Source organism: Schistocerca serialis, chromosome 9, assembly GCF_023864345.2.
Source record: "Schistocerca serialis cubense isolate TAMUIC-IGC-003099 chromosome 9, iqSchSeri2.2, whole genome shotgun sequence".
Classification (NCBI taxonomy): domain Eukaryota; kingdom Metazoa; phylum Arthropoda; class Insecta; order Orthoptera; family Acrididae; genus Schistocerca; species Schistocerca serialis.
This window is the reverse complement of record NC_064646.1, coordinates 136,819,342-136,843,339: the sequence shown is the minus strand read 5'-3', so window position 1 is coordinate 136,843,339 and position 23,998 is coordinate 136,819,342. Positions and strand designations below refer to the sequence as shown.

The following is a 23,998-nucleotide window of genomic DNA, read 5'->3' as shown; positions in this document are numbered from 1 at the left end:
TTTAAGATCCTTATCATGTAGCAGGTTTTGCTTGGTTTTCTTTGCAACTATTCAATGTGTACCACCTATTTTGTGTTGTTCTGGAGCCACAGTCCCAGAAATTTTGTGCTGTCAGCACTTTCAAAAACTCTGTCCCTAAGTTCTATTTGTATGTTTGGGTGGTGTCTTCCTTTTAGATTATCGAAGTTCACTGCTACTGTCTTTTCTTTGTTCATAATTAGTTTGTTATAGCTGAACCACTGTTCTACACTGTTCATTGTTTGGGTAGCGTCTTTTAGTTTTTCTTCTGTGTTAAACTAATAAGGAAGCTTGTATCGTCAGCAAATTGGAGGGTAGTTTGGCAATACTTGTTGTACATAAGATCATTGACATAGAGGAGAAACAGAATGGGTCCTAATACTGATGCTTGAGGAACACCATATTTCACATTTTCACTTCCTGAATAGTAGTAGCTGATTTTGTTATGGTCAGTATATTGCACTTCAATCACCTGTTTGCAACCACATAGGTATGTCCTGAGCCACTCATTGGATATACCTCTAATTCCTCACTGGTCAAGCTTCTGCAGTAGGGCATTATGGTCAATGATGTCAAAAGCTTTGGATGAATCAAGACATACGCCAGTCACAAACTCACTTGCATCCAGTTTAGTATAGATTTCATTAAGAAATTCAAATATTGCACTTTCAGTTGAATAGCTGTCCGCCCCAGTAGCTGAGTGGTCAGCGTGACGGATTGCCGTCCTCTGGGCCCGGGTTCGATTCCCGGCTGGGTCGGAGATTTTCTCCGCTCAGGGACTGGGTGTTGTGTTGTGTTCATCATCATTTCCTCCCCATCCGGCGTGCAGGGCGCCCAATGTAATAAGACCTGCGATATGGCGGCCGGACCTGCCCCGCGAGGGGCCTCCCGGCCAATGACGCCAAACGCTCATTTCCATTTCCAGTTGAATAGCCTTTCCTGAAGCCATGCTGTGAGGGAGAGAGAATTTTATTTTTATTTAGGAAATCATACAATCTCTTATAAAAAAAATTTCTAACATTTTTGAAAATACAGGCAGTAGGGCTATTGGTCTATAATTTGAAACACATTCTGGATTTCCTTTTGTGGGCAGTTGTTTCAGTTTTCCAGAAGGTTCCTGATGCCAGTGAGCTGTTTCAAAAGTGTTTCAAGGGTTCAGCTAAGGCAAGACAGCATTTTTTTATAATTGCATCCGGTATTCCATCAATTACACATGTTGTTTTCAAGGTTTTTATAACTCATAAAATTTCTTAAGTATTTGTGAGTGAAAGGAACAATAATGTAGACACATTTCTCACGCTATTGGATGATGGAGGTGATATTCTGTTGTGTTCTTCCAGTCCACTCACCAACCATTCACTTATGTTTGCAAAATATTTGTTGAAGGTCCCTGCAATTTCTGTTGGGCAAGAAATCATTTGTCCGTCATAACATAAGTTTATATTTTTATATTGTTTAGTTTCACTTGTTGTTTGATTTTTTATAACTTCCCATATAGCTTTAGATTTGTTTTTTGAATTTTCAATCTATTGGTCATTTGCCATTGTTTTAGCTTTCCTTACAACAGTTTGGAGGATCCTCTTGTAATTCTTCAGGTACAAATGAAATTCATGAGGCATATTCTGTGTCTTTGCTATATTGTGTAATCTTCTTTTCTCTGCACAAGAGATTCTAATACCTGTTGTAATCCATTTGTTCTTTTTGAAGTTAGGTTGACGTTTTTGTTTTTTTAATGAAAATGCAGCTTCAAAGTATGACATGAAGATTTCCAAGAATTTCTCAAACTTTTTGTTAGTATTTTCACAAGTATACACTTCATACCAGGTTTCTTCACTTAGTCTCTGTATAAAAACTTAATTAATTTGTGATGTGAATGTAAAATGGCTCATTCCACATTTATCGTCCAAAATGTTCCAAGGAAAATCATACTAACTAACTTAAAGAAGACTTTAAAGGAACCCAATGGATATCTTCAATAATTTTTTCCCAGATAATTTAAATTTATCATAATCTATCGTAAGTCCTTTAAAAAAAGCTGAGAAATGGGAGTAAACTATATTTCTATGACAGGCAGTCATAAAGACAGCCATAAAGTTTTAATTATCACCTTAAAAAAACATAAAATCAAGCAATGGAAAGTCCAGGTTGGAATATTGACAATATTATAAAAAGGATAGATAGCTACTCACCATAAAAATGACATGTTCAGTTGCAGATAGGCACAATGAAAAGATTGTTGCACATTTGAGCTTTTGGCCAGACTTTTTCAGAAAGAAAAATACATGTATATTCACACAAGCAAGCACAGATCTCACACACATGACCACAATCTCCAGCTGCTCTGCTCTCCTCTTTCAAGTGACACAGAAAAATTTTCATCAGACACGCATTTATTTATTGTTACTATTATTCTCCCATAATCTAATCCAAGTTACTCAATAGTAATTATAATTACCTGTAAATTGTAGCACCTGATGGAAGAGGTATATTGTTCTCTCGGCGCCAAGAAACTTGCGGTGGAGGATAGCCAGTGGCAAAACATTCCAGTGTGACTGACTGACCTTCCCTTAGGGTCAGTGTGCTTGTTGAATTGTTTAAGATCACAGGTGGTTTGCATATTTGTAGTTTCACTTCTCTGGTAATTCTTTCATTTGGACTAATTACCACTTGGCACTGATAATGTCCTTCATCTGTATCATGAATATCTCTTATCTAAAATTACCAGGATAACATTAAAAACATTACCAGTTTGCATAAACAAAGAGCAAAAACATATTAATAATTTAGATGCATTCATTCAACCAGAATATTCCATAGATCCCATTATTCAGTATTTCCTTTTACTATGAGGGTCAGCCAGAAATTAAGTTTCTCTATTTTTATAACAAAAAAAATAGTTACTTGAAAAAAATTATTAACAACAACTACACCAATATTTGAGCTATTTTTTGTCATAATTACCACCAGAGCTGAGATGCTCATCACATCATAGGGTCAGCTCCTGTATTTCGTGTTGAAGAAGGCTGCCATCAGGGAAGAGAACCAGTGTTTGAAAGTCATCTTCAGCTCTCCATCATTGTGAAAATACTGACCAGAGGACTGGAACTTCTTGAGGTGTAAGAAAAGATGGAAATCACTGGAAGCTAGATCAGGACTGTATGGTGGATGACCAGCATACAAGGTTAAATGGGCAGTTGCCCACCCCCTTCCCTCCCCCCCCCCCCCCCCCCCCCCGCCCCCACTACCCCCTCCCAGACCTCTTCAATATGGATCCTTTGACGAGCTTTGGAAAATTGTCTACATTAGTAATGCGCCATCTGTTTGCTCATGGCCTCCAGTCTATACACTTGGACAGCTAACAATGAATTTTGATTGGCATCATGTTTTGTGTGTTAAGAAATTTCACCTCAGACCAAATCTCACTGTTGGTGGTATTAAGAATAAGAGTTGTTATTTTCAGCCACTGTTACTGGACTACTGACAAATGGCTGAAACTCGTGCAGCCATCATATTACTGTTATGCCACATCTCTGTTATGTATGCACTTTCCAGCTAAATAACTTGATTTTAAAAAAATAATGGGGAAACTTATTTCTGGATGACCCTTCTAGAAATGAATTTTGTTTCCTCATGATAAATGTTACACATTACAGGGCTAGACTTAAAGATCCATCAGGTTTCAAAGCGTATTTGTTTGCAAGAACACAATGTGCAAAGCAGGGTGATTATGAAAAAATAGATGCACTCATCAAGTTTTGGATGCATTCTACAGATGTTCCGTGTATGTGCCCTTGGTCACCTGGCATGCATCCAAATGATAATCCAGTTCTGTCCATAGGTTCACTAGCACGTTTCCATCAATGTCTGTCACAACAGCAGTGATGCATTCCTGCAGTTCTTTCATGTTGTTGGCATTGGGAGTACATAAACTTTGTCCTTAACATAATGCCCCAGGAAGAAACCACATGGTGTGAGATCTGGTGAACACACTATCCAGCTATGTGGCAGTTCTCTGTTCAGGAAGGCATGGATTATTGTGCTCCAGTGAGGTGAAGCCCTATTCTGTTGAAAGTTGGAAGCCAATGAGTCAGCAATCAGTTGTGTCAATGACCACAACTGTAACATATCCAGGTGCACAGAACCTTTCACCATCTACTTGATGAAGAACAGGGGCCATACAACTTTGTCTTGGATATCCACTTTTGGTAAATCCCTTTCCAACTCAACATAGACATGCCACTATTCAGTACCCCACACACTCACTTTTCCCAACAGATGGAAAGTCGCCTCATCTCTGAATAACAACATTCCCACAAAGTCATCATCATCTTCCATAGCTTGCTGCATTAGAATATTAAATCCTAATCAGCTGGCATAATCATCTGAAGTCAGGTGTTTTAACAGTTGCAAATGGTAGAGTTTGAAATGCAAATGCCACCACAAAACATTGCACGCTGTTTTCTGCGCAATGCCCAGTTCAGGCTTGTATGAAAAGTTGATTTCTGTGGGCTGTGCACAAAGCGCTGTCTCAAACACTCCATTATTTCCTCAGACAATCAGTCATCCTATGCTTTTCCCTTTACACAGACACCAGTGTCACGGAACTAACAAAACCATCACAAAATGCTCTGGTAACCAGGTGCAGCTCTTCACCATTTGTGTACAAATGAATGCTGAACACTCGTAACCAAAGAACACTTCGCATATTCTAACATACTAAAACTCTTCTCCTGCACTGCCTCCATCTTGTTGAGTGTCATCACACTCCTACCATCTAGCAAGCTCTTGAGTCATGAGGCAGGCTTTTTAAACTTGATGAGTGTATCTGTTTTCTGATGTATCACCCATCTTTGTATGTCCTATGCTTGTCAATAAGCAGTCTTTTGAAATCTGATGAATCATTTATTCTAACCCTGTACATTAATAATAGAAATTCTAAATAAATAAATAATAAAGCAACAATTATGTATGTGCTGTAAGAATACACATGCATACTTATGGAATACATTTCTATTTCTCATGCAGCTAACAGGAATCTTTATTCCTTGAATCCAGATAATTGGGAATTCACAGTGAAATAGAAAGTAAGACTTTTTATTTTTGTTTGTTTGTAAGAGTTCTTACATTTTTCCTTTCTGTCACATGAGAGCTTGTTGGAAATCTTTGCAGCAGAATAAAGAGCTTCACTATGAACTCCCCCCCCCCCTCCCCCCTCCCATTTTACCGTTTTATTTTCCCTTTTTTTCTCTCAAGTCAACAGTCTTCTGACTGATTTATGCGGCGTGGCATGAATTCCTCTGCTGTGTGCCAATCTCTTCATCCCAGAGTACCACTTGTAACCACTTGCAATCTACATCCTCAGTTATTTGGTGAATGTATTTCAATCTCTGTCTTTCTCTACAATTTTTGCCTTTTACAGCTCCCTCCAGTATCATGGAAGTCATTCCCTGATGTCTTAATAGATATCCTATCATCCTGACCCTTCTCCTTGTCAGTGTTTTCCACATATTCCTTTCCTCTCCAATTCTGTGGAGAATCTCCTCATTCCTCACCTTATCAGTCCATCTAATTTTCAACATTCATCTATAGCATCACATCTCAAATGCTTCAATTCTCTTCTGTTCCGGTTTTCCCATGGTCCATGTTTCACTACCATACAATGCTGTGCTCCGAACGTACATTCGCAAAAATTTCTTCCTCAAATTAAAGCCTATGTTTGACACTAGTTGACTTCCCTTGGCCAGGAATGCCCTTTTTACCAGTGCTAGTCTGCTTTTGATGTCCTCATTGCTCTGGCCATCACTGTTTTTGTTGCTGCCTATGTAGCAGAATTCCTTAACTTCATCTACTTCATGACCATCTATACTGATGTTCAAGTTTCTTGCTGTTCTCATTTCTGCTACTTCTCATTACTTTCATCTTTCTTCAGGTTACTCTCAAACCATATTCTGTACTCAGTAGACCGTTCATTCCATTCAGCACTTCATGTAATTCTGTTTCATTTTCATGCAGGATAGCAATGTCATCAGTGAATCATATCACTGATATCCTTTCACCTTGAATTTTAGTTCCACTCCTGAACCTTTCTTTTATTTCCATCATTGCTTCTTCTATGTACAGATTGAACAGTAGCGGTGAAAGACTACATCCCTGTCTTACACCCTTTTTAATTTGAGCACTTCATTCTTAGTCATCCACTCTTATTATTCCCTCTTGGCTCTTGTGCATACTGTATGTTACCCATCTCTCCCAATAGCTTTCCCCTATTTTTTTCAGAATTTTGAACATCATGCACCATTTTACATTGTTGAATACTTTTTCCAGATCGACAAATCCTATGAACGGGTCTTGATTTTTCTTTAGTCATGGTTCCATTATTAACCACAATGTCATAATTGCCTCTCTGGTGCCTTTGCCTTTCCTATAGACAAACTGGGGTCATCATCTAATTCTTTACACGAAGCCAAAGAGCATACTGACATTTATTTAATTTTTTTTGTGTGTGTGTTAACTTAGTCACAATTCAGTACTCATTTATTATTAGCAGCTAATAGCATTCAGGGAGAAAAAAGTACTGGGAAGTGGCAGTGCGAATTCTGAGGTCACTGAAGAGGCCTCTGCAACATGTGTGGTCACCTACTTTACACAGAATTCTTGCTGCTCTCTTTTGCTTAAGAAATCCTTTTTTTACTTTTGCAAAGTAAGCCAGTATCCTGCTCTCTGATGTAACACAATGTGAGATACTTCTCAATGCAAAATATATCAAACTAAGTATCTTGATTAACACTTTGCAGTCCTATTTTTTACACCCAGTACTCTGTCGTAGCCACAGCATCTGAATGTGTGTGTGCATGCCTGAAAGTCTCAAAGAGTGCTCGAGATTTTACTGAAGGCAAGTAACAATTTCAATCAAGAATCTCTATTATTTACATTTATACAAAGCATGGCAGATCCTGAAACAGTCAGTAGGATGAAATTCTGTATTTTGTACATATTTCTTGCAGTAAAAACAGTTTTTTTGTGTCAGCTTGACATGTTACATTCAATGCAGCATTTTGTATTCTTGTCAAGGAAAACAGCAACAAAGTATTGTTTTTCACTTCTCAGCCATTCTTCAGTATCTGTATACAAGGGCCCCCATACCTATCCCCACCCCTCCACTAGCCACCCTGTAGCTCTGAGGGGAAGAAAAAATATAATGTAGTGAAGTGTTTTTCTTTCAAGAAAATGATTTAAAAACTGGTATAATGCAGGTTCTTGACAGAGTCAAAATTGGAGCTTTTCTATGGTTACTTACAAATCACAATTCATATGCCAAAATATTAAAAATACTTCATACCCCCAGGTCTAGATCCCCGCCCTCCCCTACAAACTGTTGTATGACCACCCTTGTCTGTAGATGAAACACATCACCTCTTCCTGCAGTGAGAACAAAAAAAGTTATTAGTCTGTGTGCCACCTCCCCATTTGGACTAGCACAGTTAGTGCAGACAGACAACGTCAGTTCACCCATCAGCCAAAGTGGAGGTATGATTTGCATTGCAACCATGCCAGATGTTCCACAGTCTTCCTCAAATGATTGTAAAGAAACTATTCAGTAAAGAAATGATGCTTTCATTTATTATAGCCTCATACATCAGCTCCATGGTAACATGCCTATCACTTTGCTAATGTGTGAAGTTATTGTATTATTTCGAAATTAATTAGCCTACCACATGAAATTCAAACCATTTGCAGTGTAAAATTGAAGTTTATCTTTGGTGGAAGGCAGATTGTTGCTACTTCAAAATGTAGCCAACATATTGATATGTTCTTTAAACTTGAAAGAGTATCTATCTCCAGTACTGGGAAAATGAATATTACAAAGTGCATTCAGTTCTGGCCACATGCACAAACAATACAGCAAGAGTGACCTATTCATAGCATCCATAATATCTCATTAATACATGCTCTAGTCAATATGTAATATCATTTGATTGGTGTGTATTATATACTTCATTATTTTCAGCAGCAAGTAAGTGCTAATTAACTGGTTTTTAATGAAGCTACAAATTTTAAAAATCAGACTATGGAACAACATTAGAAAAGAGAGGCACTTTTTTCATTCTTTTAATACTGTTTCTGTACAATAAACATTTTCCTGTGTGGTTTGCAACAGAAGTGTATAATAGGCACAACTATAAATTTGTATATCTCATTCTGTATGTTCTCTAAATTACTTTGAGCAAATGTCACAATAGTCCTACTATAAGGCCTTGGCCAACTACCTGTCCCATTCTTGACAAACCAGAACTGTAATTACATAAGTGCCTGTCTATATGAATTATATTTCTTACTCTGAAACTATAATGCTAAATAATTGGAAATATCCTTGAATAAATGACCCACAGATGAATAAAACTATTACAATAATTGCTAAATTTTGCATCCAATCTGATGCCATATTTAAAGAGTTTTTGTAGAGCGAGACATTGATCAGCCGTTATAAGATGCAAGAGAAGCTCTGTCACTTTTTTTCTCAAAGTACATACAGACATCGTTGGTATTTATATAGGCCTTACACATAAATATGTCACATTTTAAAATCCACTCAGTGTTTTAAAAGTGTTACTACTTAGATTGACAGCATGGTAGTAAGATGCCAGGCAATATTTTTTAAAGTAAAACATGCAGAATTGCACCATGGTCTCCCTTTAAATGGTTGAATAAGTAAGTCCACTGGTCAGACAAAGGCAGTGCCATACCACCTCCAATAGGACCATGACTTGTAAATCACTGTACAGGTCAAACCAACCCTTGAGTTAATTACAGCCTTACGTTTTTTAAGTAGTACCTGGAAAACACCAACAGCAGAGTACCCTGAAGAGCTACCAGAACTTATTCTTCAACTTTTGAAAATACAGTGGAATTGGATAGGCAAAAATGCTACTTACCAACTGACAGCAGGAGAACACACATATAAATGTACTCAAATTTGAAAGCTTTCAGAGTCATTGGCTCCTTCTTCTGGCATAAGGGTTGAAGGGGAAGGAAGAGGGGTGAAGGAAAAATACTGGTTTGGTTTAGGAAATTGGAAGAGTTTGGAAAAGTTGCCCAGAACAATGGGTCAGAGGTGTCTTGCCAGATGGGATGAGAAGAAACGAGTGCTCGTTGGGGACTGCACAGGATGAGATTTGAAAACCAGATCTTGTCTGGTGCAGTCCCCAACAATCATTCTATCCTTCCCATCCCATCTGATATGGGATTCTAGGCAGCTTTACCAAACTCTTCCCATTTCCTAAAACTCACCAGTTCTTTTCCTTCACCCTTTTTCCTCCCCCTTCAACCCTTCTTGCAGAAGAAGGAGCCATTGGCTCCAAAGTCTTGCTGATTTCAATACCTTTATATGTGTGTGTTCTCCTGCCATTGCTTAGTGAGTAGATTTTTTATCTATCCAATTACAATAGAATTTATTCTTCAGTTGTTTGCTACTGATTTTTCATCAGTGTACACACTGTAATCTCCAAAAGTTTATATGACCACATTTCTTGTTTTTTAGCTTAGTCATTCTTCTAGTTAAAAACCACAACATGGTACATGATTCTCATTCAGTTTACAAAATACTTGTAGTTAATAGAAATAATGTAAGTAAATTCATGTAGTTGCTTCAGAATGTCAAGTGGGAGGATGTATACTGCAACTACTGTGTTGATACTAAAAGTGAAGAGTTTATAACCACCTTGTCATACTACATGTCCAGCAAGTAGGTGTACAGAACCAATAAGAAAATACCAGTAAATAATGGTTCAGCAGAGATGTCTAGACCATTTGTATAACAAATGCCTGTAGTAGAATTACAAATAACATTGTTTCTGAAGTTATTTCAGACAGTGTAATCTGCTACTCGCCACATAGAGGCATCTACAGGCAGAGAGCACATGAATGTGAATATGAATATGTGAATGTGTTTTGTCTATGTCTGATGCGAAATAATATCTAACAGCCTTTTTTCAATGTGCCTGTCTGCCACTCAATGCCTCTTCCAAGTGGTGAGTAGCAAGATATCCTTTTCATATAGTTATTACTACATCCCAGATTTTCCATTGATTGAAAACCCTTACAAAGCATTTTATGAAGTCTAAAAGATGAAAACTATTCATTAATAGTGAATGCAGACACCAAGTCCAAAACAATGTATAAAGCCTGGTAAGGATTTCGTATAAAGTGTTAATATTACGAAGAAGTTTTGTAAGTGTCCCAAACAAGTATCTGAAATTTGTAATCAACATTTCATAAAATTGGTAACAGACTTTTGTATTCAATTACTAGATGTAAAGGACCAGCTCCACTTAGTTTTTTTTTCCCATTTGTTTTCTGAACTGACGAAAAATGTGTATTTAATCATCTCATTTGTGCAGCATCTACCTTATTCAAAGCATATTGCTATAAACTACATTTGATATTTTGCACTCATGTGCAAATACAAATAGATTTTGTGGTAGTTGAGCACACTCTATGTATAGTTTACCATGTGAGAAACATTATTGTTTGAAATTTACTCCACAAATTTGGACTGTTTGCCCTTGTGCTTTATTGATAGTCACACTGGAGCCTGTTATAGAACTGAATGGTAAGTTAGCTGAAATGAGTGAAATCTGTGGTACGAACACTGACTTGCCTCTTTCTTTTTCAGTTAATATTTCTGCTTCTATGGTTTTATTCAGAAGCTTTTTTGTGTAGGCATACAGGGAAAATTGAGCAAATTTAGGAATTCTTTTGAGAAGTTTGCACTTTCATCTTGAGTCACCATTGTATCAATGGACTCTCTTCTCGCAGTTGAACCTAGTTGCCCTCCAAAGCACCTGTGCTGCAGTGGACACCTACCAACAGGAATCTCTTTCCTGCCACTGCTCCAATCTGCCCTCTGGGGCTTATGTCTGGAATTCCCATCCAAGTAAGAGTAGGCTTTCTCCATTGTGCACTAGTGGTGAACTTTCAGTGCTGAGTCCATGCAAATGCTCCTCTTTTTGTGTGAACCAGTGCTTTTGTTTATAAAGCACTGTTTTCATTTGTGGGCCAGTGCTTTGAACAAGGACCTGAGGACTGCTTCAAAATGACTATTCAAGGACAAATCTGGTGAGTCAGCACTGTGCATAGCTTAGGGCAGGTAACTTGCAAGGGCTATGGCTTTCCGAGCTGGACCAGTTGCAATCCAGTGGTTCATGACTCACATGCTGCATCCCTTTAGCTTTCTCTAGTCGCTTTGGAGAGCTGTCTTCTGATTCCATAGGTCATTAATTCCACATGCGGATACACACACAAACACCTTGTAGTTACTTTGGTTTGGGCCATAGCCGAGTATCCATGTGGGAAAATGCCGGTAGTTTTCATAGTCTTGGATCCTCTGCGTATGATGGCATCTAGCCATTGTGTCTCTTTTGGTTACATATGTAATGTGTGTATGTTTCTGCACCTGAACCAACAAACTGGGATTTTTTTTAATCTGTGGCATAGAGCGTCATAAAAAATCGATATTTGTTCTGTGCGTAAGTGTGCTATCTTTGAGGAGAGGGCTTTGGAGAGCATGCCATAAATCTGTAGTAGTTTGTCTATCTTAATAAATAGCTTATGCTGCCAAAGCTTTGCCACTCACCTTTTTGTATCTCCACTGGAACACCGGTTCCATGTTTTTCCTGCCTTCTCCTTCCATTCACATTAATTTTTGTCATTTGATAGCTATTGTATGAATTGTGCAGTGATACACTTACTGCACTGCCAGTGTTACAACAGTATTACCAACTTCACCCACATTACTCTCTACTTGCCCTCTCTTTCTTCTCTCCCTGCCTCTCTCTTACAGTCAATTTTTGCTATCATCCTAGAAAGTCCTATCTGTTGTCACATACAGTATGAATTGTAATTATCTCTTCCCCATTTCTTTTTTTTATGGTTTTTGCATCCACAAGAAATTTATTAGTATATAGTTGAACTAATATAACATTTAATGGATTCTGAAGCTATTGGTACACTTCATTCACATGTAGAAAAACTCTGCATACAATCTCCATTCAGTTTTGTTTTCTGCAATGCTAAACTAGTGAGTAATGCTTAACTAGTGAGTACATTGTAATGCCATATTGGAAAATATTTTCTAAAACAGGATTGAACCGTAGTTACTAAAAGTCTGTTGCCTCTAAGTAAAGTAAAATCAACAGGTAGTAAATATCTGTACTTACCAACAGGCAGTATTCTGAGGTGGCTGTATCAGTTACCACAGAATATCGTGCATTATGAGTAAGAAGTGAACTGCCATTGGATATAATTAATGGAGTCTCTGGACTGTTAGGATCAATATGCAACCATATCACTGAATAATTTCCTCCATTATTTACTCTGCAGTCTAATTAAAACCAGATCTTGTCTGGTGCAGTCCCCAAAAATCATTCTATCCTTCCCATCCCATCTGATATGGGATTCTAGGCAGCTTTACCAAACTCTTGCCATTTCCTAAAACTCACCAGTTCTTTTCCTTCACCCTTTTTCCTCCCCCTTCAACCCTTCTTGCAGAAGAAGGAGCCATTGGCTCCAAAGTCTTGCTGATTTCAATACCTTTATATGTGTGTGTTCTCCTGCCATTGCTTAGTGAGTAGATTTTTTATCTATCCAATTACAATAGAATTTATTCTTCAGTTGTTTGCTACTGATTTTTCATCAGTGTACACACTGTAATCTCCAAAAGTTTATATGACCACATTTCTTGTTTTTTAGCTTAGTCATTCTTCTAGTTAAAAACCACAACATGGTACATGATTCTCATTCAGTTTACAAAATACTTGTAGTTAATAGAAATAATGTAAGTAAATTCATGTAGTTGCTTCAGAATGTCAAGTGGGAGGATGTATACTGCAACTACTGTGTTGATACTAAAAGTGAAGAGTTTATAACCACCTTGTCATACTACATGTCCAGCAAGTAGGTGTACAGAACCAATAAGAAAATACCAGTAAATAATGGTTCAGCAGAGATGTCTAGACCATTTGTATAACAAATGCCTGTAGTAGAATTACAAATAACATTGTTTCTGAAGTTATTTCAGACAGTGTAATCTGCTACTCGCCACATAGAGGCATCTACAGGCAGAGAGCACATGAATGTGAATATGAATATGTGAATGTGTTTTGTCTATGTCTGATGCGAAATAATATCTAACAGCCTTTTTTCAATGTGCCTGTCTGCCACTCAATGCCTCTTCCAAGTGGTGAGTAGCAAGATATCCTTTTCATATAGTTATTACTACATCCCAGATTTTCCATTGATTGAAAACCCTTACAAAGCATTTTATGAAGTCTAAAAGATGAAAACTATTCATTAATAGTGAATGCAGACACCAAGTCCAAAACAATGTATAAAGCCTGGTAAGGATTTCGTATAAAGTGTTAATATTACGAAGAAGTTTTGTAAGTGTCCCAAACAAGTATCTGAAATTTGTAATCAACATTTCATAAAATTGGTAACAGACTTTTGTATTCAATTACTAGATGTAAAGGACCAGCTCCACTTAGTTTTTTTTTCCCATTTGTTTTCTGAACTGACGAAAAATGTGTATTTAATCATCTCATTTGTGCAGCATCTACCTTATTCAAAGCATATTGCTATAAACTACATTTGATATTTTGCACTCATGTGCAAATACAAATAGATTTTGTGGTAGTTGAGCACACTCTATGTATAGTTTACCATGTGAGAAACATTATTGTTTGAAATTTACTCCACAAATTTGGACTGTTTGCCCTTGTGCTTTATTGATAGTCACACTGGAGCCTGTTATAGAACTGAATGGTAAGTTAGCTGAAATGAGTGAAATCTGTGGTACGAACACTGACTTGCCTCTTTCTTTTTCAGTTAATATTTCTGCTTCTATGGTTTTATTCAGAAGCTTTTTTGTGTAGGCATACAGGGAAAATTGAGCAAATTTAGGAATTCTTTTGAGAAGTTTGCACTTTCATCTTGAGTCACCATTGTATCAATGGACTCTCTTCTCGCAGTTGAACCTAGTTGCCCTCCAAAGCACCTGTGCTGCAGTGGACACCTACCAACAGGAATCTCTTTCCTGCCACTGCTCCAATCTGCCCTCTGGGGCTTATGTCTGGAATTCCCATCCAAGTAAGAGTAGGCTTTCTCCATTGTGCACTAGTGGTGAACTTTCAGTGCTGAGTCCATGCAAATGCTCCTCTTTTTGTGTGAACCAGTGCTTTTGTTTATAAAGCACTGTTTTCATTTGTGGGCCAGTGCTTTGAACAAGGACCTGAGGACTGCTTCAAAATGACTATTCAAGGACAAATCTGGTGAGTCAGCACTGTGCATAGCTTAGGGCAGGTAACTTGCAAGGGCTATGGCTTTCCGAGCTGGACCAGTTGCAATCCAGTGGTTCATGACTCACATGCTGCATCCCTTTAGCTTTCTCTAGTCGCTTTGGAGAGCTGTCTTCTGATTCCATAGGTCATTAATTCCACATGCGGATACACACACAAACACCTTGTAGTTACTTTGGTTTGGGCCATAGCCGAGTATCCATGTGGGAAAATGCCGGTAGTTTTCATAGTCTTGGATCCTCTGCGTATGATGGCATCTAGCCATTGTGTCTCTTTTGGTTACATATGTAATGTGTGTATGTTTCTGCACCTGAACCAACAAACTGGGATTTTTTTTAATCTGTGGCATAGAGCGTCATAAAAAATCGATATTTGTTCTGTGCGTAAGTGTGCTATCTTTGAGGAGAGGGCTTTGGAGAGCATGCCATAAATCTGTAGTAGTTTGTCTATCTTAATAAATAGCTTATGCTGCCAAAGCTTTGCCACTCACCTTTTTGTATCTCCACTGGAACACCGGTTCCATGTTTTTCCTGCCTTCTCCTTCCATTCACATTAATTTTTGTCATTTGATAGCTATTGTATGAATTGTGCAGTGATACACTTACTGCACTGCCAGTGTTACAACAGTATTACCAACTTCACCCACATTACTCTCTACTTGCACTCTCTTTCTTCTCTCCCTGCCTCTCTCTTACAGTCAATTTTTGCTATCATCCTAGAAAGTCCTATCTGTTGTCACATACAGTATGAATTGTAATTATCTCTTCCCCATTTCTTTTTTTTATGGTTTTTGCATCCACAAGAAATTTATTAGTATATAGTTGAACTAATATAACATTTAATGGATTCTGAAGCTATTGGTACACTTCATTCACATGTAGAAAAACTCTGCATACAATCTCCATTCAGTTTTGTTTTCTGCAATGCTAAACTAGTGAGTAATGCTTAACTAGTGAGTACATTGTAATGCCATATTGGAAAATATTTTCTAAAACAGGATTGAACCGTAGTTACTAAAAGTCTGTTGCCTCTAAGTAAAGTAAAATCAACAGGTAGTAAATATCTGTACTTACCAACAGGCAGTATTCTGAGGTGGCTGTATCAGTTACCACAGAATATCGTGCATTATGAGTAAGAAGTGAACTGCCATTGGATATAATTAATGGAGTCTCTGGACTGTTAGGATCAATATGCAACCATATCACTGAATAATTTCCTCCATTATTTACTCTGCAGTCTAATTAAAACCAGATCTTGTCTGGTGCAGTCCCCAACAATCATTCTATCCTTCCCATCCCATCTGATATGGGATTCTAGGCAGCTTTACCAAACTCTTGCCATTTCCTAAAACTCACCAGTTCTTTTCCTTCGCCCTTTTTCCTCCCCCTTCAACCCTTCTTGCAGAAGAAGGAGCCATTGGCTCCAAAGTCTTGCTGATTTCAATACCTTTATATGTGTGTGTTCTCCTGCCATTGCTTAGTGAGTAGATTTTTTATCTATCCAATTACAATAGAATTTATTCTTCAGTTGTTTGCTACTGATTTTTCATCAGTGTACACACTGTAATCTCCAAAAGTTTATATGACCACATTTCTTGTTTTTTAGCTTAGTCATTCTTCTAGTTAAAAACCACAACATGGTACATGATTCTCATTCAGTTTACAAAATACTTGTAGTTAATAGAAATAATGTAAGTAAATTCATGTAGTTGCTTCAGAATGTCAAGTGGGAGGATGTATACTGCAACTACTGTGTTGATACTAAAAGTGAAGAGTTTATAACCACCTTGTCATACTACATGTCCAGCAAGTAGGTGTACAGAACCAATAAGAAAATACCAGTAAATAATGGTTCAGCAGAGATGTCTAGACCATTTGTATAACAAATGCCTGTAGTAGAATTACAAATAACATTGTTTCTGAAGTTATTTCAGACAGTGTAATCTGCTACTCGCCACATAGAGGCATCTACAGGCAGAGAGCACATGAATGTGAATATGAATATGTGAATGTGTTTTGTCTATGTCTGATGCGAAATAATATCTAACAGCCTTTTTTCAATGTGCCTGTCTGCCACTCAATGCCTCTTCCAAGTGGTGAGTAGCAAGATATCCTTTTCATATAGTTATTACTACATCCCAGATTTTCCATTGATTGAAAACCCTTACAAAGCATTTTATGAAGTCTAAAAGATGAAAACTATTCATTAATAGTGAATGCAGACACCAAGTCCAAAACAATGTATAAAGCCTGGTAAGGATTTCGTATAAAGTGTTAATATTACGAAGAAGTTTTGTAAGTGTCCCAAACAAGTATCTGAAATTTGTAATCAACATTTCATAAAATTGGTAACAGACTTTTGTATTCAATTACTAGATGTAAAGGACCAGCTCCACTTAGTTTTTTTTTCCCATTTGTTTTCTGAACTGACGAAAAATGTGTATTTAATCATCTCATTTGTGCAGCATCTACCTTATTCAAAGCATATTGCTATAAACTACATTTGATATTTTGCACTCATGTGCAAATACAAATAGATTTTGTGGTAGTTGAGCACACTCTATGTATAGTTTACCATGTGAGAAACATTATTGTTTGAAATTTACTCCACAAATTTGGACTGTTTGCCCTTGTGCTTTATTGATAGTCACACTGGAGCCTGTTATAGAACTGAATGGTAAGTTAGCTGAAATGAGTGAAATCTGTGGTACGAACACTGACTTGCCTCTTTCTTTTTCAGTTAATATTTCTGCTTCTATGGTTTTATTCAGAAGCTTTTTTGTGTAGGCATACAGGGAAAATTGAGCAAATTTAGGAATTCTTTTGAGAAGTTTGCACTTTCATCTTGAGTCACCATTGTATCAATGGACTCTCTTCTCGCAGTTGAACCTAGTTGCCCTCCAAAGCACCTGTGCTGCAGTGGACACCTACCAACAGGAATCTCTTTCCTGCCACTGCTCCAATCTGCCCTCTGGGGCTTATGTCTGGAATTCCCATCCAAGTAAGAGTAGGCTTTCTCCATTGTGCACTAGTGGTGAACTTTCAGTGCTGAGTCCATGCAAATGCTCCTCTTTTTGTGTGAACCAGTGCTTTTGTTTATAAAGCACTGTTTTCATTTGTGGGCCAGTGCTTTGAACAAGGACCTGAGGACTGCTTCAAAATGACTATTCAAGGACAAATCTGGTGAGTCAGCACTGTGCATAGCTTAGGGCAGGTAACTTGCAAGGGCTATGGCTTTCCGAGCTGGACCAGTTGCAATCCAGTGGTTCATGACTCACATGCTGCATCCCTTTAGCTTTCTCTAGTCGCTTTGGAGAGCTGTCTTCTGATTCCATAGGTCATTAATTCCACATGCGGATACACACACAAACACCTTGTAGTTACTTTGGTTTGGGCCATAGCCGAGTATCCATGTGGGAAAATGCCGGTAGTTTTCATAGTCTTGGATCCTCTGCGTATGATGGCATCTAGCCATTGTGTCTCTTTTGGTTACATATGTAATGTGTGTATGTTTCTGCACCTGAACCAACAAACTGGGATTTTTTTTAATCTGTGGCATAGAGCGTCATAAAAAATCGATATTTGTTCTGTGCGTAAGTGTGCTATCTTTGAGGAGAGGGCTTTGGAGAGCATGCCATAAATCTGTAGTAGTTTGTCTATCTTAATAAATAGCTTATGCTGCCAAAGCTTTGCCACTCACCTTTTTGTATCTCCACTGGAACACCGGTTCCATGTTTTTCCTGCCTTCTCCTTCCATTCACATTAATTTTTGTCATTTGATAGCTATTGTATGAATTGTGCAGTGATACACTTACTGCACTGCCAGTGTTACAACAGTATTACCAACTTCACCCACATTACTCTCTACTTGCACTCTCTTTCTTCTCTCCCTGCCTCTCTCTTACAGTCAATTTTTGCTATCATCCTAGAAAGTCCTATCTGTTGTCACATACAGTATGAATTGTAATTATCTCTTCCCCATTTCTTTTTTTTATGGTTTTTGCATCCACAAGAAATTTATTAGTATATAGTTGAACTAATATAACATTTAATGGATTCTGAAGCTATTGGTACACTTCATTCACATGTAGAAAAACTCTGCATACAATCTCCATTCAGTTTTGTTTTCTGCAATGCTAAACTAGTGAGTAATGCTTAACTAGTGAGTACATTGTAATGCCATATTGGAAAATATTTTCTAAAACAGGATTGAACCGTAGTTACTAAAAGTCTGTTGCCTCTAAGTAAAGTAAAATCAACAGGTAGTAAATATCTGTACTTACCAACAGGCAGTATTCTGAGGTGGCTGTATCAGTTACCACAGAATATCGTGCATTATGAGTAAGAAGTGAACTGCCATTGGATATAATTAATGGAGTCTCTGGACTGTTAGGATCAATATGCAACCATATCACTGAATAATTTCCTCCATTATTTACTCTGCAGTCTAATTGTACTCTTTCTCCAATATTTACTGTCTGATCTGTTGATATATGAAGTATTGTGATTCCCTGGTGTGGTGAAGCTGTCATTAAAAAATAAAGTCACCTTGACATTTATGTTATATTACATAAACTAAGAAAAAGTATGAAATGTATAAAAATGTCATTGTTTAAAATGTAGTTATTTGTAGACCAAGCTTATGCTCATCAAAAGAACGGTGTCAGCAACACAACAAGGTGATAATGACTGAGCAGGCTCTTACAGGAAACTGATAAAGTTTAAAAATGACACTTAGCTTTGGTACTCTAAATGTTATCATACAGATATTCTGACATTTACACCCCTTGCACCAGATTATAATCTGGCCAATGTCATACTTTGATTCCCAAGAGCTTCTGAACTTCGATGAAACTCTGATGACAAACTGGTAATCTTCAACAGATGTTATTAACACCAAAGAACTAGCATCATCTGTTCCTGACACCATGTTTGTTTGTTTTGAGGGCTATCAGCTTGATTTCCACATGGTGAACTGCTGTCAAGAAATCATTGCCATGAGTAGACCATAATTATTAATAATTTCACAAGTCAGCTTTAGATAGACTTGGAGAGAATTAGATAGAGTGAAGCACATTATGTCTTAAATATCAATTGCAAATAATTAAAAAACTATGAATGAAAAATGGACATGTAACCATTCAGCTGCAAATCAATAATGAAAATGAATATATTTACAGATAAATCAGGAGATCACATTAACTTTTAATCTTTCGCCATTATCTAGCTTTACTGCAAACATTCTCTAAAAAAATAGAATGTTTACTTTAAGACTGAAACGAAAAAAAAAAAGAATCCTAAAAGCTTCTATAATTTTCTGGCTGTTTAATAGTGCTTCCTTTTGTGCGTTTCACCAGTGAATGATTTGTTGCCTTGTTCCTTTTTCATTTTTTATGTTTATTGTTTCATCCTGGAATTTCCATTATCATAAAATTGTAAATTTAATGCACTTCTAGATAAATATTTGTCCAGTGTAAGGAGGCGTTTCTCAATAAAAACTTAACATAGAGCAGCAATCAAAACGTCTAAAACTGTACAAAATGACTGAGTGAGAGGGCATTTGTAGTTAAGGAACATGTTCTTCATTTGTGAGGAGCACAGTCCAAATCAATGCTTGGCTATACATATATAGATTTTCTGTGGTTTCTCCATTTCATATAAGGAGAACATCAGCGTGGTTAATTAGAAAAGCAATAGCTGATTTCCTGCTTTACACTTACCCAAATATAGCTTGTGTTGCATTTCTGATGATCTTATTATCAAGAAATCATTACACCCTAATCTTCTTTTCTTCCTTCCCTTGTAGAAAATATTCTGACCAAGAATGCATACTGAATAGCTCACATATTATAACACACACTGTTGTGCACAGGAAACAAAGACAAAGAAAAACCAAAACATAGAGAATGTCTCAGTCAACAAAATGGCAGCTGATATGAGGTTGTTAATGGCCGCATTGAGAAGCTGCACAGGATAATGTGTTCAAATCAAGCACTTGCCATTAGTATTGAGATTGACGATGATGTACCATGGAAACATGTACAGAAGAATTGAAGAATGTACAGAAGATAGGGAAAAAATTAGGTTCGACAATCAGTTTGCTTTCAGGAAAATAAAGGCAACACAGAGGCAGTTATGATGCTGCATTTGATAACAAGGACAAGAGTTAAGAAAAATCAACCTACCTTCATAGGATCTGTTGACCTATAAATAGTGTTTGATAACATAAAATGATGTAAGATGTTTGAAATTTATGTGTTGTGTGGCTCAGTGGTTAAGTGTCAGGTTATAGGCTACAAAGGTCAGTCCTAGGATTTTTATCACTCACTCATCACTTCTTTCAACTCTGGTAATATTTGTTAATGTGAAAAATGCTAAGTTGCATCATGATCCAGAACCTACATTAAACTGTTGGTGCCTATAACAGGATGGGTAAGTCAGTTCAGAGGCCAGAGGAAGGCAACTGAACCACAGTTTCTTCCCACTCCAGTCAAGTGTGGCATGTTGGAAGAGCAACTCTGTCCATATTGCAATTAGTCTAATCTTGTCTTCAGAGTTCCTATGGGAGTGTTATGTAGGGGCCGAAGAATATCTTCAGATTCTTCACTTAGTTCATAGTTGTTCTTCAGACTTTGTAAGTAGGCATTCATAGAATAATTGGTATCTAACATTCTGTGTTTTCAAATTCGGGGTTTACAACATTTCTCTAACAAAACCATGACAATTCATGCCACCCATCTTTGTATACATTTGATATACCCTGTTAGTCCTATGTGGTATGGATCCCATACACCTTAGCAATTTTGTAAGATGAGACATCCAGTTGTAAAATGATTGTACAGTGATGGAGATAATGCAGATACTGATAAATATTTGTCAGTCTCATTATTCACAAGTTTCTCCAAGGTTTTAGAGAAACTACTGCATGATAGAATCAAGAATCTTTATTCACCATAAATCATTTCACAATGATATGGGTTTCATCAATTTGATACAAGATAAAGTATATACAGTGCACAGTAGTACAATGTGTAGCATTAAATATTAGTTCTGCAAAGTTTATGCAGTACATAATAATACAGCGGTTACTTCGTCAGGAAAGAGGGAAGGAGAGGGAAAGATGAAAGGATGTGGGTTTTAAGGGAGAGGGTAAGGAGTCATTCCAATCCTGGGAGCGGAAGGACTTACCTTAGGGGGAAAAAAGGACAGGTATACACTCACACACGCAGGTGTCTGTGTGTGCGGATGGATATGTGTGTGTGCGAGTGTCCTTTTTCCCCCCTAAGGTAAGTCTTTCCGCTCCCGGGATTGGAATGACTCCTTATTCTCTCCCTTAAAACCCACATCCTTTCGACTTTCCCTCTCCTTCCCTCTTTCCTGATGAAGCAACCGTTGGTTGTGAAAGCTTGAATTTTGTGTGTATGTTTGAGTGTTTGTGTGTGTGTGTTTTTTTTTTATTGTGCCTATCTACCAGCGCTTTCCCGTTTGGTAAGTCATGGAATCTTTGTTTTTAATATATTTTTCCCATGTGGAATGACGACAATGTTCCAAATGACCTGTCTTACAAATTAAGCGCAAAACTTTCTTTTGTATTTTTAAAATGTTATCGGCATGGGGAGAATGTCCCCATATGATACGGCCATATGATATATGTGATTGGGAAAGTCCAAAGTATGTCATCCGAAGGTAATCCATGATTACTATGTCCCTTAGTTTCAAAAAGAGGTATGATACCCGAGATATCTTTTTGCAGACATGATTGATATGTTCTTGCCAATTAAGTTTGGAGTCAATTTGAATACCTATAAGTTTTACTGATTTAGTATCTATATCCTTTGTCATGCCTAGTATGAGCTGTTGTGTTTTATTGGGATTACATAAGAGTTTATTAGCAATAAACCAGTGCAAAGCTATGTCAAGAGATTCTTTAGTTATGTCATTGAGTTCAGAGATATTCTGATGAGAGGTAAACAGTGTAGTATCATCTGCGTAAAGGATGACAGGATGTGATATGTTGTTTATAGTATCCAGGACTGTTATATTGAATGGATAGGCAAATGGGAAATGGACGTGGAGTATTTGTCGCAGCAGACAAGAAACTCAAATCTTCCGAGGTAGAAATTGAAGTAGCATGTGAGATTGTTTGGTCAAGATTTAGTATGAGGGGTGGGCATAAAATGATAATTGGATCCTTCTATCACCCACCAGACTCATCTCCTGAAGTAACTGAATACTTCAGAGAAAACCTCAGTTCACTTATATGTAAGTTCCCCAATCATACTGTAATAATCGGTGGAGACTTTAATCATCCTACAATTAATTAGGAAAAATATAGTTTTGTTAGTGGTGGGCATGATAAGACATCTCGTGAAACTTTAATAAATGCCTTCTCTCAAAACTACTTAGAACAGGTAGTTAAGAACCCCACTCATGATGGAAATATATTAGAGCTAATGGCAACAAATAATCTGATTTCTTTGAGGATGTCCACGTTGAAACTGGTATCAGGGACCATGACACAGTTGTTGTGGCAATGAATGATTATCAAAGCACAAAGGCCAACTAAAACGAGCAGAAAGATCTATATGTTCAGTAAACTACTTAAAAAATCAGTAGTGTCATATCTCAATCAGGAACTTGAGACTTTCAGTACAGGGCAGGAGCACACAGAGGAGTTCTGGCTCAAGTTAAAAGAATAGTTGACTGTACACTGAATAGATATGTACCCAGTAGAACAGTTCATAATGGGTGGAAACCTCAACTGTATATAGTCACTTTAAAGAAGCTTCTAAAGAAAGATTACTGCATAATATGGGTAAAACAAAGCGTAAGGCTATGAATAGAGAGGTACTGAATGAAATGCATTTGGCTGTCAAGAGAGCAATGCATGATGCCTTCAATGACTACCGCAGCCGAATACTGTCAAGTGATCTTTTGCACAACCCAAAGAAATTCTGGTCATACGTAAAGGCTATTAGTGGCACCAAAGTTAGTGTCCAGTCCATAGCAAATGAGACAGGAAATGAAATTGAGGATAGGAAAGCAAAAGCTGAAATGCAGCACGAATGGTCACAGATTTATTTAATCCTAGGGAGAATGTAACGGAGATACTGAAGGAACAACTGGCAGACTCTTGGGACAGTTTATGTCTATCTTAGATGTAAACTGTCCTGAGAAAGTCTATTAACAAAGTTCCAAAAACTGACTCTAGGAATATACGAGGTGTGACAATAAAGCAATGAGACTGATTTTCTTTGCAAGATGTGGCAACCCTGCAGGATTGCATAGGCACAATATCTTTGACCTTGGTCTATAAGCTGCTTCTAGTCCAAGCGGCACATCGATGCAACTGTTCAGTCATGAGTTGTACTGTAATAAGTTAACACGTGTTTGTGTCTCTCATCACGGAAATGGAACCGCATAATATTGTGCAACTGTATGCCATTTCGTTTTGCATTAAATTTGGTGAAAATGTGACAACAACTTATGGTAAGCTTTAGAAGGCTTTTGGAGTGGAGGTTATGTCAAGAGCTCAAGTTTTCCATTGGCATAAAATGTTTAGTGAAGGCAGAACGACTGTTGAAGATGAAGACCACAGTGGATGACCATAAACCTCATGGATGGATGTCA

General features: G+C 37.4%; 1 protein-coding gene across 3 annotated transcripts in view; it reads right to left on the bottom strand.

Moving 5' to 3' along the window:
* Positions 1-23,998, bottom strand: part of LOC126419325 (lachesin-like) — a 140,615-nt gene that overhangs the window by 69,941 nt on the left and 46,676 nt on the right. For 2 of the 3 annotated variants that reach the window (XM_050086509.1, XM_050086507.1), the window contains exons 2-3: positions 18,652-18,893; positions 2,474-2,730 (exon numbers count right to left, since the gene is read on the bottom strand). In XM_050086509.1, the coding sequence (XP_049942466.1) occupies positions 2,474-2,730; positions 18,652-18,893 (499 nt within the window). The remainder of the gene's footprint in view (positions 1-2,473; positions 2,731-18,651; positions 18,894-23,998) is intronic. The other variant, XM_050086508.1, reaches the window with a different exon arrangement.